The sequence below is a fragment of the Mustelus asterias genome, chromosome 4 (assembly GCF_964213995.1).
Source record: "Mustelus asterias chromosome 4, sMusAst1.hap1.1, whole genome shotgun sequence".
Taxonomy (NCBI): Eukaryota; Metazoa; Chordata; class Chondrichthyes; order Carcharhiniformes; family Triakidae; genus Mustelus; species Mustelus asterias.
The window spans coordinates 47,774,049-47,791,514 of record NC_135804.1 but is presented as its reverse complement, the minus strand read 5'-3'; the positions used below and the strand labels follow the sequence as shown (position 1 = coordinate 47,791,514).

The window sequence follows — 17,466 nt, the reverse complement described above, 5'->3', positions numbered from 1 at the left end:
CATCGCTGAATTCCTCCCTCATCATCAACATCCTCGAAGTTTTCATTGATCAGAAGCTGAACTGGACCAGCCATATAAAAGCTGTGGCTATAAGACCAGGTCAGAGGCTGGGAATTCTGTGGTGAGTAACTTGCCTCCTGACTCCCCAAAGCCATCTACAAAGCACAGGTCAGGAGTGCGATGGAATGCTCTCTGCTTGCCTGATGACTGCAGCTCCAATCACACTCCAGAAGCTTGACACCATTGAGCCAAAGCAGCCTGCTGGATTGGTACTCCATCCACCTCCTTAGATGTTCACTCCCACCACCACCAATGCACATTAGTAGCAGTGTTTAGCATCTACAAGATGCACTGCAGCAACTGACCAAGGCTTTTCGTCAACACCTTCCAAATCGGCAACTTCTACAAGCTAGAAGGACGAGGGCAGGAAGTGCATGGAAACACCGCCACCTGAAAGTTGCCTTCCAAGCGCCACATCAGCCTCCCTTGGAACTGTATCGCCATTCCTTTATTGTTGCTGGTTCGAAATCCTGGTCCTTGTGTGGCACAGTGGTTAGCACTGCTGCCCCACAGCGCCAGGGACCCGGGTTCCATTCCCAGCTTGGGTCACTGTGTGGAGTTTGCACATTCTTACTGTGTCTGCGTGGGTTTCCTCCGGGTGCTCCGGTTTCCTCGCACAGTCTGAAAGGCGTGCTGGTTAAGTGCATTGACCCGAACAGGCGCTGGAGTGCGGCGACTAGGGGAATTTCACAGTAACTTCGTTGCAATGTTCATGTAAGCCTTACTTGTGACCAATAAATAAACTTTACTTTGATATGATCTCAGTTGATGTTATTCCTGGGCAAGTCAAATCCCAGGGTGGACTCTGGCTAGGGAGAGGGAGCATGCGGTGTCCACGGGCGAGGTTGACGCTTTCCGCGCCCGCTGGGCACCGCAGGGGTTGGGGTGCATCATTGACCCTAATAATCACATTTTAATTTGATGTTTTTAAGTTTCCTTTGTACTTTGATTTCTGTTCGGGCTGTTCCCCCTCCTTTTTGGGGAGCTGCCCCTTTTACTTTGTCCTGATTTAATCTGAGTTTGTTTACTTGGTTTGGTTTGACCTGAAAAGAGGACAAACCCTAACTTCTATTTTTTGTTTAGAAACATGGATGATGGTTACTAAAGAGAGTCTCAGGAATCTGCTGATAAACTTTTAACAAAAGAATATAACAGCTATTCAACAAAAGATTTACGATATTGCACCTTCACACTGATTATACATTTATAGGTATATGTATATGCAAATTCATAAAGATAATAACCAAATCTACCTTGAGTAATATTCTTAGTTTACTAATAGTTGGACTACAGTTGGACAAACCACACTCCAAAACCAAATTTCTATGGACTTCTCATTACCCTTGCTTGTCACATTGGTTAGCCAACCAAGCTCATTAAAAACCTGTCTTTCTTGCAAGGGGTTTCTCCACATCGGAAGAACTCTCAGTAGAATTTTCTCCCAAATGACACTTTCACTCCGATGTCTCCAGCAAAGATCTATCTCCACAGTTTCAACCTCTTTCCAAAGTTCCTTTTCCCTGGATCTAGACGTGCATTCCAGTCGCAGCTTCTCACACACACACTCCAAGATGCTCGGCTGTACCAAGCAGAGCATCACTGCTCCAAAGACCTGTAGTAAGGAGTCACCAACCTTTTGCTGTGATCTCAGTGTCAGGGTAAGATGCTCTGTCAGACAGTTGATGTAGACGCGATGTGCCCGGATGAGTGCAACTTCAACAACACTCAAGAAGCTTGATGCCAGCTTATTTTGATTTGCACCCTATCCACAAACATTCCATTCCTCCACTGCCAATACACAGTGGCAGCAGTGTGTACCATCTACAAGATGCACTGTAGGACCTCTCCAAGGTTCCTTAGACAGCACCTTCCATGACCACTACCATCTAGAAGGACAAGGGTAGCAGATACATGGGGGCACTACCACCTGGAAGATCCCCTCCAAACCATTCACCATCCTGACTTGGAAATATATCACTATTCCTTTACTGTTGCTGGGTCAAAATCCTAGAACTTCCTCCCTAACAGCACTGTGGCTGTACTTACACCACATGGACTGCAGTGGTTCAAGAGGGCAACTTGCCACCACCTTATCAAGGACAATTCGGAATGGATAATATATGCTGGCTTAGCCAGTGACACCAACGCCCCAGGAATTATTTAAAAAACACAAGGACAGGTGATTAAATACTTGACCTCAGAATTAGATTTTTTACAAGGGTTTAAAAGAAGGGATAAAAGAAGCAAAGGGGTTAATCTGGGGAATTTTAGAGTTCCGGGCCGACCCAGTTAAATATATGGCACCAATGGTCATGGAAAGGAAGTGGATGAAGGCTTGGATGAGTCCAAAGTTCTTGCAGTTTTCTAAGGCTGGGGAAGGTTGTAGGAATGGGGAGGGGAATGGCCAGAGAAACTTGAACACATGGATGTGCACTTTAAACTGGCGGCATCTTGATGTCAATAAATACATGAGTGATGGGTGAACAGGGCGTGATGTGAGTTCGGATGTCGGTGAAGAGTGCTGCTGCTGCAGTGGAAATCACTGTCTCTTATCTGGTCACTGAGCAATAATACCTGGTCTTTAAGCTGTTGTACCCCTCTATTCTTTCTGGTACTAGTTCCTATTTTGTGGATCTCGAGAACTGAGCTTCAGCTTTGGTGAAGGTCTTCAATCTCCATGGGGCGGTGATGGAAGTTTAAAAATGTGTGTTTGAAGCCAGAGTCGGGCAGAAATGTTTTGATACTTGCAGCAGCTTTGAGTGAAATGTTGATGGTGTTACAGTATCGGGATTTCGCCATCCAAGTGAATGCACACTGAATAAAGGGATGTTGTTGTATTTCAGAACAAAGTCACACACACATTCAAAGCATAATCTGCAATCTGTCAAACTGCCAGCATGTTTAAAATGGTGTCTGCTGCTGCTGCAGTTTTTACAAGGGAGGAACCGTTTGTTCTAACATATTACACGGGTGATTGAGGCAGAATTTGAAAGCTGCAGTAAATTGTTATGGTAATTTAAAGCAGAAGAGTGTTTGTCTGAATTGCTGTGCAATTCTAAATAATGGAAAGCTTGAAACTTGGTGATGGCTCTCAATTATTCTTTTGTTTTTTTCCACTGTATTTGCCTTGTTCAAAGCTGTTAATAAGAGGCAGCGTACAGACTGTTATTTTGTTCAGAATGTCTACTTCAACAGTTATGCAAGTAGGGATTAATGGACTTGGTTTATTTTGATAATAACATTGGATTCAAACCGGCTTATGGCTGTCGGCTGAATAGGAGTAGACCGTATAGCCTGTCTAGCCTGCTGCGCCATTCAATCTGATCATGGCTAACCTTGGACTTCAACTCCACCTATCCACCGCTCCCTTGATTCCCCGAGAGATCTAAAATCTGTCTTCTCTCAGCCCGAAAAACGTTCAATGACGGAGCATCCACCTCTTTGAGATAGAAAATTACAAAATTAACAACCCTTTGGGTGAAGAAATTTCTCCTCCTCTGAATCCTAAAGGATTTTTCTCCTTATCCTGCGACTGCCCCCACCCCCTCTGTGTTTTAGATTCCCCAACCAGAGAAAATGCCTCAGTGTCTACCCTGTCAAGCCCCTTCAAAATATTGTGTGTTTCAATGAGATCAGCTCTCATTCATCTAAACTCTACAAAATTTGGATGCATGAGTCGGTCATGCAGCCATTGAGACTGCTCCACCATTTAAGTAGGTCATGGCTGATCATCTACCTCAATGTCATCTTCCCTCATTATTCCCATATCCCTTGATGTCATTGGTATCGAGAAATCTATCGACGTCTGCTTTGAACATACTCAAAGACAGCCTCCACAGCCCTCTGGGGTAGATAATTCCAAAGATTCACTGCCCTCTGAGCGAAGAGCTCCCTCCTCATCTCTGTCCTAAATGGCCTACCTTTTTTATTTTGATTCTGTGTCCCCTGGTTCTAGACAGCCACCCACTTTGTACATTTCAATGCAAGATCCTGCTCCATATGATACAATATGTTCATGAATGAATTCCATGATGCTTTTTTCCTCTGCTGCTGTCTTGAAGGTGGTGACTATCTGCTGGGGTTGGTCCCTCACCATCCAAAGAAAGAAGTCCCTTTTCCTGTTAAAGTTCTTTACCACCAATGGTCGACTTTTGTTGCAGGGAAATGTGCCTAATTTGCTGTGAAAATTACAAGTAAGGTTATAATATCCACAGGTCACATCTGCCTGACAGGTGAACAGGGTCTTGGTTTAACATTCCATTCAAACATGGTGCTCTCAATAATCCATCACTCCTTTGGTAAGGCCCCAAAATATCCTGGGTTACATGCCCAGGTTCCAAGTTGTTACTTGAATAATTGACCTTCTGATTCGGAAGTTATTGATATTGCTCCTAGCTGAGCTGAACCTTGACAATGGACATCATACTTGCAGGGAATACTGCAGTTGAATCTGATCATCTTTTACAACATCCACTCAGAAAAGTTACTGGGTAACCATAAAGATGAGCATTCTAATTTGCCAGCTCACTTTAACCCAGAATTGTTAAGGCCCTTTGTTGTCTTTTTATTACCCCCTTCAGGTTTCCAGGTGTCCAGATCACCAACAACCTGTCCTCGTCCCTCCCTCCTGGAAACCTTCCTGGCCTGTGTAGTTCACTTACTTGTTGGGTGAATTCACTGAGTCGTGGCAAGGGAGGGGGATTCCTTGGTACCAAGGGCAGCACGGTAGCACAGTGGTTAGCACTGCTGCTTCACAGCTCCATGGACCTGGGTTCGATTCCCAGCTTGGGTCACTGTCTGTGTGGAGTTTGCACATTCTCCTCGTGTCTGCGTGGGTTTCCTCCGGGTGCTCAGGTTTCCTCCCACAGTCCAAAGATGTGTGGGTTAGGTTGATTGGCCATGCTTAAATTGCCCCTTCGTGTCCTGAGATGTGTAGGTTAGAGGGATTAATGGGTAAAAGATATGGAGGTAGGGCCTGGGTGGGATTGTGGTCGGTGCAGACTCGATGGGCCGAATGGCCTCTTTCTGTACTGTAGGGTTTCTATGATTCTATGATGTTTCTTTTTTTTAGATTATTATCTTAGTAATGATTAATTGTTTATGGTTGAGAATTTTATTCTCTTGAGCTCCTGTTAAGTCTTTTTTTTTGTTTTAGTTGCTGTCATGTTAATTTCTACCTCTACCTTTATTCTTTTTGGCTTATTGTCTTTGTTTTGTGCACATAGAACCATAGAATCTCGACAGTGTAGAATAAGAGGCCATTCAGCCCATCATGTCTGCACCAACTCTCCAAAAGAACAAGTTTGATTTGATTTATTATTGTCACATGTATTAGTATACAGTGAAAAGAATTGTTTCTTGCACGCTATACAGACAGAGCATACCGTGCATAGAGAAGGAAAGGAGAGGGTGCAGAATGTAGTGTTACAGTCATAGCTAGGGTGTGGAGAAAGATCAGCTTAATATAATCAGTCTGATGGTAGCAGGGAAGAAGCTGTTCTTGAGTTAGTTGGTACGTGAACTCAGACTTTTGTATCATTTTCCTGACAGAAGAAGTTGGAAAAGCGTACGTCCAGGATGCGTGAGGTCCTTGATTATGCTGGCTGCTTTTCCAAGGCAGCCAGAAGTGTAGACGGAAGTGGATGGGAGGCTGGTTTGTGTGATCGGCTGTGCATTGTTCATGACCCTTTGCAGTTTCTTGTGGCCTTGGGCAGAGCAGGAACCATACCAAGCTGTGATGCAACCAGAAAGGATGCTTTCGATGATGCATCTGTAAAGCTTGGTGTGAGTCATAGCTGACATGCCAAATTTCCTTAGCCTTCTGAGAAAGTAGAGGCGTTGGTGGGCTTTTTTAACTATAGCGTCAGCATGGAGGGACCAGGGCAGGGTGTTGGTGATCTGGACACCGAGAAACTTGAAGTTCTCGATCATTTCAACTTATTGATTTGATTTATTATTGTCACATGTATTAACATAGTGAAAAGTATTGTTTCTTGCACGCTATATGGACAAAGCATACCGTTCATAGAGAAGGAAACGAGAGAGTGCAGAATGTAGTGTTACAGTCATAGCTAGGGTGTAGAGAAAGATCAGCTTACTATAATAAGTCTGACAGCAGCAGGGAAGAAGCTGTTCTTGAGTCAGTTGGTATGTGAACTCAGACTTTTGTATCTTTTTCCCGAAGGAAGAAGGTGGAAGAGAGAATGTCCGGGGTGCGTGGGGTCCTTAATTATGCTGGCTGCTTTGCCAAGGCAGCAGGAAGTGTAGACAGAGTCAATGGATGGGAGGCTGGTTTGCGTGATGGATTGGGCTACATTCACAACCTTTTGTAGTTCCTTGTGGTCTTGGGCAGAGCAGGAGCCATACTAAGCTGTGATACAACCAGAATGAATGCTTTCTGTGGTGCATCTGTAAAAGTTGGTGCGAATCATAGCTGACATGCCAAATTTCCTGAGTGTTCTGAGAAAGTAGAGGCGTTGGTGGGCTTTCTGAGCTATAGTGTCGCATGGGGGGACCAGGACAGGTTGTTGGTGATCTGGGCACCTAAAAACTTGAAGCTCTCAACCCTTTCTACTTTGTCCCTGTTGATGTAGTAAGAAGTCTCACAACGCCAGGTTAAAGTCCAACAGATCTTTTTGGTAGCACAAGAAACTAGCTTTCGGAGCGCTGCCCCTTCACCAGCTAATTGGGAGTTCTGTTCACAAACGGGACATATAAAGACACAAACTCAATTTACAAAATAATGGTTGGAATGCGAGTCTTTACAGGTAATCCTGTCTTAAACGTACAGACGATGTGAGTGGAGAGAGGGTTAAGCACAGGTTAAAGAGATGTGTATTGTCTCCAGCCAGGACAGTTAGTGAGATTTTGCAAGCCCAGGCAAGTTGTGGGGGTTACAGATAGTGTGACATGGACCCAAGATCCCGGTTGAGGCCGTCCTCGTGTGCGGAACTTGGCTATCAGTCTCTGCTCAATGACTCTGCGTTGTCGTGTGTCGTAAAGGCCGTCTTTGAGAACGCTTACCTGAAGATCAGAGGCCGAATGCCCGTGACCGCTGAAGTGCTCCCCAACAGGAAGAGAACAGTCTTGCCTGGTGATTGTCGAGCGGTGTTCATTCATCCGTTGTCGTAGCATCTGCATGGTCTCCCAAATGTACCATGCCTCGGGACATCCTTTCCTGCAGCGTATCAGGTAGACAATGTTGGCCGAGTTGCAAGTGTGTGTACCGTGTACCTGGTGGATGGTGTTCTGACGTGAGATGATGCCATCCGTGTTGATGATCTGGCACGTCTTGCAGAGGTTGCTGTGGCAGGGTTGTGTGGTGTCGTGATCACTGTTCTCCTGAAGGCTGGGTAGTTTGCTGTGGACAATGGTCTGTTTGAGGTTGTGCAGTTGTTTGAAGGCAAGAAGTGTGGGGATGGCCTTGGCAAGATGTTCGTCTTCATCAAAAACATGTTGAAGGCTCCGGAGAAGATGTCGTAGCTTCTCCGCTCCGGGGAAGTACTGGATGACGAAGGGTACTCTGTCCGCCGTGTCCCATGTTTATCTTCTGAGGAGGTTGGTACGGTTTTTCGCTGTGGCGCGTCAGAACTGTCGATTGATGAGTGGAGCACCATATCCTGTTCTTATGAGGGCATCTTTCAGCGTCTGGAGGTGTCTGTTGCGATCCTCCTCATCTGAGCAGATCCTGTGTATACGGAGAGCTTGTCCGTAGGGGATGGCTTCTTTTGCGTGTTTAGGGTGGAAGTGGAGCATCGTGAGGTTATCCGTGGGCTTGCGGTACAGTGAGGTGCTGAGGTGACTGTCCTTAATGGAGATGCGTGTGTCCAAGAATGCAACCGATTCCGGAGAGTAGTCCATGGTGAGTCTGATGGTGGGATGGAACTTGTTGATGTCATCATATAGTTGTTTCAGTGATTGCTCACCATGAGTTCAAAGGAAGAAAATGTCATCAATGTATCTAGTGTATAGCATCGGTTGAAGGTCCTGTGCGGTGAAGAGGTCTTGTTCGAACCTGTGCATGAAGATGTTGGCATATTGAGGTGTGAATTTTTCCCCATGGCTGTTCCGTGTGTCTGGATGAAGAACTGGTTGTCGAAGGTGAAGGCATTGTGGTCCAGGATGAAGCGGATGAGTTGTAGAATTGCATCTGGAGATTGGCAGTTGTCGGCGTTGAGTACTGAGGCAGATGCATCAATGCCAACGTCGTGGGGGATGCTGGTGTTGAGTGCTGAGACATCCAATGCTCCTGGTTCAGTTGCGCCATGTGTGCTGAGTTTCTGTAGGAAGTCCGTAGTGTTGCAACAAAATTGTACAATGGGTACCACGTGCACCGAAAGCCCACAGATAACCTCACGATGCTCCACTTCTCCAGCTTCCACCCCAAGCATATTAAAGAAGCCATCCCCTACATACAAGCCCTCCATATACACAGGATCTGCTCAGATGAGGGGGATTGCAACAGACACCTCCAGACGCTGAAAGATGCCCTCTTAAGAACAGATATGGCACTCGACTCATCGATCAACAGTTCCAACGCGCCACAGCGAAAAACCGCATTGACTTCCTCTGAAGACAAACACGGGACATGGTGGACAGAGTACCCTTCGTCTTCCAGTACTTCCTTGGAGCGGAGAAGCCACGACATCTTCTCTGGAACCTTCAACATGTCATTGATGAAGACGAACATCTCGCCAAGGCCACCCCCACACCCCCACTTCTTGCCTTCAAACAACCGCACAACCTCAAACAGACCATTGTCCGCAGCAGCCTTCAGGAGAACAGTGACCACGACACCACACAACCCTGCCACAGCAACCTCTGCAAGACGTACCGGATCATCGACATGGATGCCATCATCTCACGTGAGAACACCATCCACCAGGTACACGGTACATACACTTGCAACTCGGCCAATGTTGTCTACCTGATACGCTGCAGGAAAGGATGTCCCGAGGCATGGTACATTGGGGAGACCATGCAGACACTACGACAACGGATGAATGAACACCGCTCGACAATCACCAGGCAAGACTGTTCTCTTCCTGTGGGGGAACACTTAAGTGGTCACAGGCATTCGGCCTCTGATCTTCAGGTAAGCGTTCTCCAAAGGCGGCCTTCACGACACGTGACAACGTGGAATCACTGAGCAGAGACTGATAGCCAAGTTCCACACACGAGGACGGCCTCAACCGGGATCTTGGGTTCATGTCACACTATCTGTAACCCCCACGACTTGCCTGGGCTTGCAAAATCTCACTAACTGTCTTGGCTGGAGACAATACACATCTCTCTATCCTGTACTTAACCCTCTCTCCACTCACATTGTCTGTATCTTTAAGATTCGCATTCCAACCATTATTTTGTAAATTGAGTTTGTCTCTTTATATGCTCTGTGAACAGAACTCCCACTTACCTGATGAAGGAGCAGTGTTCCGAAACCTAGTAACTTGTGCTACCAAATAAACCTGTTGGACTTTAACCTGGTGTTGTTAGACTACTTATTGTGTTTACCCCAGTCCAACGCCGGCATCTCCACATCATGGCTACCTGTTGATGTAGACAGGGGCAAGTTCTCCTTTACGCTTCCTGAAGTCGATGACAATCTCCTTCATTTTGTTGACATTGAGGGAGAGATTATTGTTGCCGCACCAGTTCACCAGATTCTCTATCTCATTCCTATACTCTGTCTCGTCATTTTTTGAGATCCGACCCACTACGGTGGTGCCGTCAGCAAACTTGAAAATCGAATTGGAGGGGAATTTGGCCGCACAGTCATGGGTGTATAAGGAGTATAGTAGGGGGCTGAGAACACAGCCTTGTCAGGCACAAGTGTTGAGGATGATCGTGGAGGAGGTGTTGCTGCCTACCCTTACTGATTGTGGTCTGTGAGTTTGGAAGTTCAGGATCCAGTCGCAGAGAGAGGTGCCGAGGCCCAGGTCATGGAGTTTGGAGATGAGTTTCGTGGGAATAATGGTGTTAAAGGTTGAGCTATAGTCACTAAATAGGAGTCTGACATAGGTGTCCTTGTTATCTAGGCTTTCCAGGGTTGAGTGCAGGGCCGGGGAGATGGCGTCTGCTGTGGACCTGTTGCGGCAGGAGGCAAACTGTAGTGGATCCAGATATTCCAGCTTCCGGACTTGATTCGTGCCATGACTAATCTTTCGAAGCACTTCATCCTTCTTACCCAGGTCCACCTGCCGGTCCTATCCCAGTCACCCCTGCACATTTACCGTGTCCAATCCACCTAACCTACACATGCTTTGGACTATGGGAGGAAATCCACGCAGACATGAGGACAACATGCATACTCCACACAGGCAATCACCCAAGGCCAGAAATGAGCGCAGGTCCCTGGCGCTGTGAGGCAGCAGTACTAACCACCGCCCCAACCCTTATAAAACCTTATCCAAGAATTTATCTCGGCATGAATCCTGTGTCAGAATGTCTTTGGTTATCTCTTGTTTTGCTTCAGAGATTTTAGCTTGAATTTGAAATTCCTGCTGTACCTAATCAAAACTAATTAGTGGTTAATTTTTTTGTAATGTGTACTCTGATTTGTAAATGATAAACTCTTATTCCATGTAATGAATGTAACTTTTACATCATGTTCATTCGTTGAGGTGAAGAGTCATTATTTGGGTATTTGGTTGGCTTCTGGTGAGGAAAGAGGTGACTGCTGAAGCAGATCAGTGCCCAAACGTTGCTGCCACATTTGGAGAGGATATCGCAGAAGATTTAACTCCAAGCAATTTACTGGATTGGAATTTCTTGTTTTTTCTCTCCTTTTCTAACATGCGCTTGTGAAGAAGGCTGCAATTATATATTTGGTTATGCCAGGTGCATCAATCATGGGCGGGCTTCTCCCAGGATTTGAAGTTCATAGAATCGTAGAAACCCTACAGTGCAGAAAGAGGCCATTTGGCCCATCGAGTCTGCACCGACCATAATTCCACCCAGGCCCTACCCCCATAGCCCTACATATTTACCTGCTAATCCCTCTAACCTATGCATCTCAGGACATTAAGGGGCAATTTTAGCATAGCCAATCAACCTAATCCGCACATCTTTGCATTGATATCAAAATTCCTAAGTGAAGCTTTCAGAGTGTCCTTTTAGTGTTTCCTTCAACTACAATGAGAGCATTTCCAGGCTCAAGCTGTCCATAGAACATTGCTTTGGTAGTTGAGCATCAGGTATTCTGGCTACACAATCTAGCCCAGTTCAGTTGTGACTGTCTCGATGTTGTGGATGCATGGCATACCAGGTCAGATGAGCATCTCACTGTCTGTAGTGTTCCTCGTTGTTCAGTTGTTGGTACACTTCTTTGCAGTAATCCATTCTGTTCAGTATGACGGTGGCCCCTCCTTTGCTGGTTTGATGACAATGTTGCGGTTGGTCTTGAGTGTGCGGATGGCATTGCGTTGTGCTTGGGTGGCGTTCGGGGCTGTCTTGTGAGTGTGGCTGATGAATCTGGCATTGATGCGCCTCCTGATGGCTTAGGCATACATGTCAAGTCGAGGGCAGTGTCCTTCCGGAGGGGTCCAATTCGACTCTTTCCTCTTCGGTTGCTGCACCGTGGATCTTTCTGTTCCGCTGCGCCACAGCGAAAAACCACACTGACCTCCTCAGAAGACAAATACAGGACATGGCAGACAGAGTACCCTTCATCGTCCAGTACTTTCCCGGAGTGGAGAAGCTACGACATCTTTGGAGCCAAGGCCATCCCCAAAACCCCACTATTTGCCTTCAAACAACCGCGCAACCTCAAACAGACCATTGTTCGCAGCAAACTACCCAGCCTTCAGGAGAACAGTGACCACGACACCACGCAACCCTGCCACAGCAACCTCTGCAAGATGTGCCAGATCACGGACATGGGATGCCATCATTTCACGTGAGAACACCATCTACCAGGTACACGGTACATACTCTTGCGAACATTGTCTATCTGTTACGCTGCAGGAAAGGATGTCGCGAGGCATGGTACATTGGCGAGACCATGCAGACGCTATGACAACGGATGAATGGACGCTGCTCGACAATCACCAGGCAGGAGTGTTCCCTTCCTGTCGGGGAGCACTTCAGCTGTCACGGGCATTCAGCTTCTGATCTTTGGATAAGTGTTCTCCAAGGCGGCCTTTAAGGCACACGACAACGCAGAATCGCTGAACAGAGACTGATAGCCATGTTCCTCACACATGAGGACGGCCTCAACCGGGATCTTGGGTTCATGTCATACTATCTGTAACCCCCACGACTTGCCTGGGCTTGCAAAATCTCATTAACTGTCCTGGTTGGAGACAATACGTATCTCTTTAACCTGTGCTTAACCCTCTCTCCACTCACATTGTCTGCACCTGTAAAGACTTGATTACCTGTAAAGACTTGCATTCCAACCATTATCTTGTAACTGGGTCTGTGTCTATGTATGCCATGTTTGTGAACCCAACTCCCCACTCTCCTGATGAAGAGGCAGCACTCCGAAAGCTCGTGCTACCAAATAAACCCGTTGGACTTTAACCTGGTGTTGTGAGACTTCTTACTGTAATAATAGTGCTCCTTTGGAGAAGAGAAATAGAGGGGAGGTGTCATTAGGAACTTTTCAAGTTCAGTAAAATGTGTCTTGATATGTCTTAAAATTTACATGAAGTAGATCCCAAATGTTCCCACTTTTTAAAGTTTATTGTAGAACCAGCTTATCGTATGTCATTAAAGTGGAAATATTTGTATTAGTATCCTAGTAGTTAAGACTGAATATTAAAATGTTTGTTCAAGTTATAACTACAACCAGTAAGTGATTGGTGAGTCACAATGTCTGGTAATACAAGGGAGCTGAATTAACCCAAACATAGAAACTAGAAGCAGGAATAGACCATTTGGCCCTTCGAGCCTGCTCCGCCATTCATTTTGATCATGGCTGATCATCCAATTCAATATCCTGATCCCTCCCCCGCCCCCATATCCCTTGATCCCTTTAGTCGTAAACGCTATATCTAATTTCTTCTTGAAAACAGACAATGTTTTAGCTTCAACAAATTCTGTGGTAGTGAATTCCACACATTCACCACCCTCTGAGAAGAAATTTCTCCTCACCTCAGTTCAAAAAAGTTTACCCCTTATCCTCCAACTGTGACTCCTAGTTCTGGACACCCCCATCATTGGGAACATTCTTTCTGAATCTAACCTGTCTAACCCTGTTAGAATTTTATAAGTTTCTATGCGATTCCCTCTCACTCTTCTAAACTCCAATGAATACGGTCCTAACTGACTTAGTCTCTCCTCATATGATAGACCTGCCATTCCAGGACATCCTTCCTCAGATAAGGACACCAAAACTGCACACAATGCTCCAGGTGTGGCCTCAAATTGCAGCAAAATATCCCTATCCCTATACTCAAATCCCCTCGCTGTGATGGCTAACATACCATTTGCCGCCTTTACTGCCTTCTGTACCTGCGTGCTTACCTTCAGCGACTGATACATGAGAACTCCAAGGTCTCGTTGAATATCCACATCTCTCAATTTATGTCCATTCAAGAAATAATCTGTCTTCCTATTATTGCTACCAAAGTGATAACCTCACATTTATCCACATCATACTGCATCTGCCATGCAGATGCCCACAAACTTGGCGTGTCCAAATCACGTTGAAACATCTGTGCATTCTCCTCACAGCTCACCCTCCCACCCAACTTTGCATCATCTGCAAATTTGGAGATAACACATTCAGTTCCGTCTTCCAAATCATTAATCTATAATGTGAACAATTGGGGTCCTAGCACATATCCCTGCAGAACTCCACGAGCCACCGACTGCCAATCAAAAAAAGACCCATTTATGCCAACTCTTTGCTTCCTATCTACTAATGTGCTTTCTATCCATCTCCAGGCATTACCTGTAATCCCATGTGCTTTAACTTTACTAAAAACATTCCATGGTTACAGATTACTATGTAAACAAAAACAATTGTTATTAACAAATTGGAAAAACGTCCTCACAAGATGCAGACGGTTATTGAAAATATTACCCACAGACTTGGGCAGCAATTGTGCTTTAATGTATAACTTGCAGAACTTGTTTCAATGGTTTTCACGTCATTAATATACATTATTTAGATGGGCAGCAGAAATACATGTAAATTTCTTTTCTTGTCCCTCCTGATTAGAACATATTAGTAGACCAAGAGAAGTTGAGCGAGCCTCAGGACGTAGTCAAAGACTCTGAGAAGCCCAAAGCACTTGGAAAAGTCACAATCACAAAGGTGTTTGATTTTGCTGGAGAAGAAGTCAAGTAAGTGGATTTGATTTGGCAGTGTTCACATATCTCTGTTCTGGACAATAATTTGTAATTTAACAGTTAAGCAGGCTTAAAGTTCTAAAGTGAATTGTTCCTGTCCAGACTCTGCTAGTTGTTTTATTTTATATTGTAATTAATCAGCTGATATTTAGTCTGGAGCATCTGGAATCCAAAGCATGGCTGCGCTGTTTAGCCACGAGCCTAGCCTAGTCCTCTAGTTTTAATAGTTCTTGAGGTTTGTTGTTCAGTAAGGTTGCCAGGGGCGCTTGTAAAGTTCAAAATGTAAACGGTCTTTAAACCCTTTGAAGTGGGACTGATTGTCTCAAAATACTTGTATAAATAGCTACATTTCACTTTTCAAAGTCTGTTTTGACTGAAACGTGATTTGAAAATTATTCGGTGTGGGACTTGGTCTTTGCCAGATGTGCATTGTTTGATTTAAAATTTTATTCACCCATTGAGTAGTACAAATGACTTTGAAGATGCTTAAGTCAGCAGAAAGTGTTCAACCCTGGTAAAAACATCTCTCACTTCAGTGAGCACTGACATGTAATGTTCTAAATTATGGGACACGACTTCGCATGTGAGATTTCCACGTGAGGGGTGAATTGCACACTGTAATAGGGTCTATTCAGGTAATTCTCTCCCAGCAGAGCCCTGTTGAGACTGTGTTTTGTGGACAAATTATTAAAATGTATATCTTGCATGTATGATGTTTATTTTTCTTTTCGTACTCGAGCTGCCTACTAACCACCTTGATGCTGAATGCATCTCAAGTGTTTTGTGAACGTTGTGGTTAGAAAACCTTGTGGCGAGTGGGTAATTGATCCAACCTGTCAATCAAAGGCAGGATGTTTATAAACGTTGCAATTAGGGGGAAAGGCAGCACTTGAGATGCATTCAACTGTGAAGGGAAAGAAAATCAACCAAGCTCTTGTCCAGTGATCCACCCTGTCAATCAAAGCACTTTAAGTTTTGAGTTTATTTACGTTTACTTATTAGTGTCACAAGTAGGCTTACATTAACACTGCAATCAAGTTACTGCGAAAATCCCCCAGCCGCCACACTCTGGCACGTGTTCATGCCCACCGAGGGAGAATTTAGCATGACCAATGCACCTAACGAGCACGTCTTTTGTACTGTGGGAGGAAACCCACGCGGAAACTGGGAGAATGTACAGACTCCGCACAGACAGTGATCCAAACCGGGAATTTAACCCGGGTCCCTGGGGCTGTGAGGCAGCAGTGCTAACCGCTGTGTCACTGTGCCACCCACTTCAGAGGAGTCATACACCAGATGCTACTGACCAGCGAGACTCAATCTCTGCTGTCAATCAAAGCACTTCAGAGATTTCAGAGCAGCTGGCCCATTTGAGAGCAAGGGATCTCCCTGGTAAAGCGGACAGGTCCTTTCGATAAGCACTTTAAAGAGGTCATTTAACGCCTGGAACTTATGACATTAACCAGGGCCAATCCCTACAGTGGACTGTAGTGCTGCAAAGATTTTAAAGGCTTGCAAGTGTCAACAGGGCATGGATATCGAAATGACCAGGGCACTTCAAAGGTTTTAAAGGACAGACACAACACTGAATATCTTTCGCATAATGGTGTCCAAAATCTCCATCCTGAGAGTGAACACCATTTTTTCCAGGGCAGCAAAGTGAAGTGCAGCCTCTAAACCACCATCCCGGGGAGGAGAGATTGAGTTCTCTGACCCACATCTGCTTTTTTGGGTCTCATAGAATCCCCTACAGTGCAGAAGGATGCCATTCGGCCCATTGAGTCTGCACCGACCACAATCCCACCCAGGCCCTATTCCCGTAACACTTCATGTTTACCCTGTTAATCGTCCTGGCACTAGGGTCAATTTAGAATGACCAATCAACCTCGTTGGAAACCAGAGCATGCGGAGGAAACTCACGCAGACACGGAGAATGTGCAAACTCCACACAGAGTGACCCGAGTCCGGAATTGAACCCGGGTCCCTGGCATTGTGAGGCAGCAGTGCTAACCACTGTGCCACCCAGAGTCCCGAGGTCAGCTCCTAGGTCCCTTGGGGGATCCTCCCTCTGCAACTTGGCAGAGGGGCACATGAGCACATTACTCACCTCCTTGCCCCTCCTCTGAGTCAAGGCGCCAGGTCTGGGTGTCACTGCACGAGTGCCAGGAGGCAATACAAGGCTGGCACTGCCAAGGAGCGAGGCCTAAAAGTGTGGGGGTTGGGAAGGTGCTTGAAGGGGACCCCATCTTGGTGTGTCCCTCTTCTGGGGTGGGTGGAGTGAGGCCTCTGACTGGGGGAGGGGAGGGCTGGGTCACCCTTGTGTGTGATAGGGGGGTGGTGGTGATCCATTCTTCAGTGATTGGGCGGAAGATGTCCCTCTGGGGGTGCTCTCCTTGTCAACTGGGGTTGCCATGTCCATTGTCGGGGGAGGAGGGGTAGCCTGCTTCTCAGCACTGATATGGGGGCACCCTTTAAAAGGATCTGGTAAAGAAAGATCTCCGTAAAGCCGTGCTGGCCAGTGTGTCTCACTTTATGAACATTTTTAAATGCTGAAGGTGGGAAAATCCCACCTGACAGGTGCTGCTAACACCAGTGGGGAAACACTCTGCTGAGCAGTGGGGGATGAACGAGGGTGAGGCAATTAAAGGAGAAGCTGAAGAAGTCAGCAGTTGATTTCTGTGTCTGTTAGTGCCATTACAGCGGATGTCTGAATGATAAGAGCCTTATAGGTGAATGAACATTGTGGAGGGATGTATGGCGTGGGGCAGTGATAGTTGATCTGTAAATCTGATAGTTGGCAGCAGTAAAACAAATGAGGTAGAAAAGAGATTAATCCCTGAAGAGTGCACAGGATGAGATATTTGTCAGAAGTCGAGCACAAGACAAGTGGAGCCAGCAATAGATCTTGTGAACGTGGCAAAAGATGCCAAGGACAGAGCAGAAAGAAGCCGTGGGTTCATTGAATCTAGTACAATGGCAGGAAGGAATGTATGCTTTTGCGAATTAATCATCCAAAACTCATTTAAGGGTTAAGTTATTAATTATGAATAAACCATTATAGACATAAATGACCAAATGTAAGGGGATTTTCTCAGGGTGTCCTACTGG

At 45.8% G+C, this 17,466-nt stretch overlaps 1 protein-coding gene across 7 annotated transcripts in view; it reads left to right on the top strand.

Annotated features, from left to right (window-relative positions):
• Positions 1–17,466, top strand: part of cfdp1 (craniofacial development protein 1) — a 189,150-nt gene that overhangs the window by 13,941 nt on the left and 157,743 nt on the right. For all 7 annotated transcript variants that reach the window (XR_013497614.1, XR_013497615.1, XM_078210934.1 and 4 more), the window contains exon 4: positions 14,228–14,352. Coding sequence is in view for 5 of the 7 variants with exons in the window: in XM_078210934.1 (XP_078067060.1) it covers positions 14,228–14,352 (125 nt within the window). In the remaining 2 variants the exon portion in view is untranslated. The remainder of the gene's footprint in view (positions 1–14,227; positions 14,353–17,466) is intronic.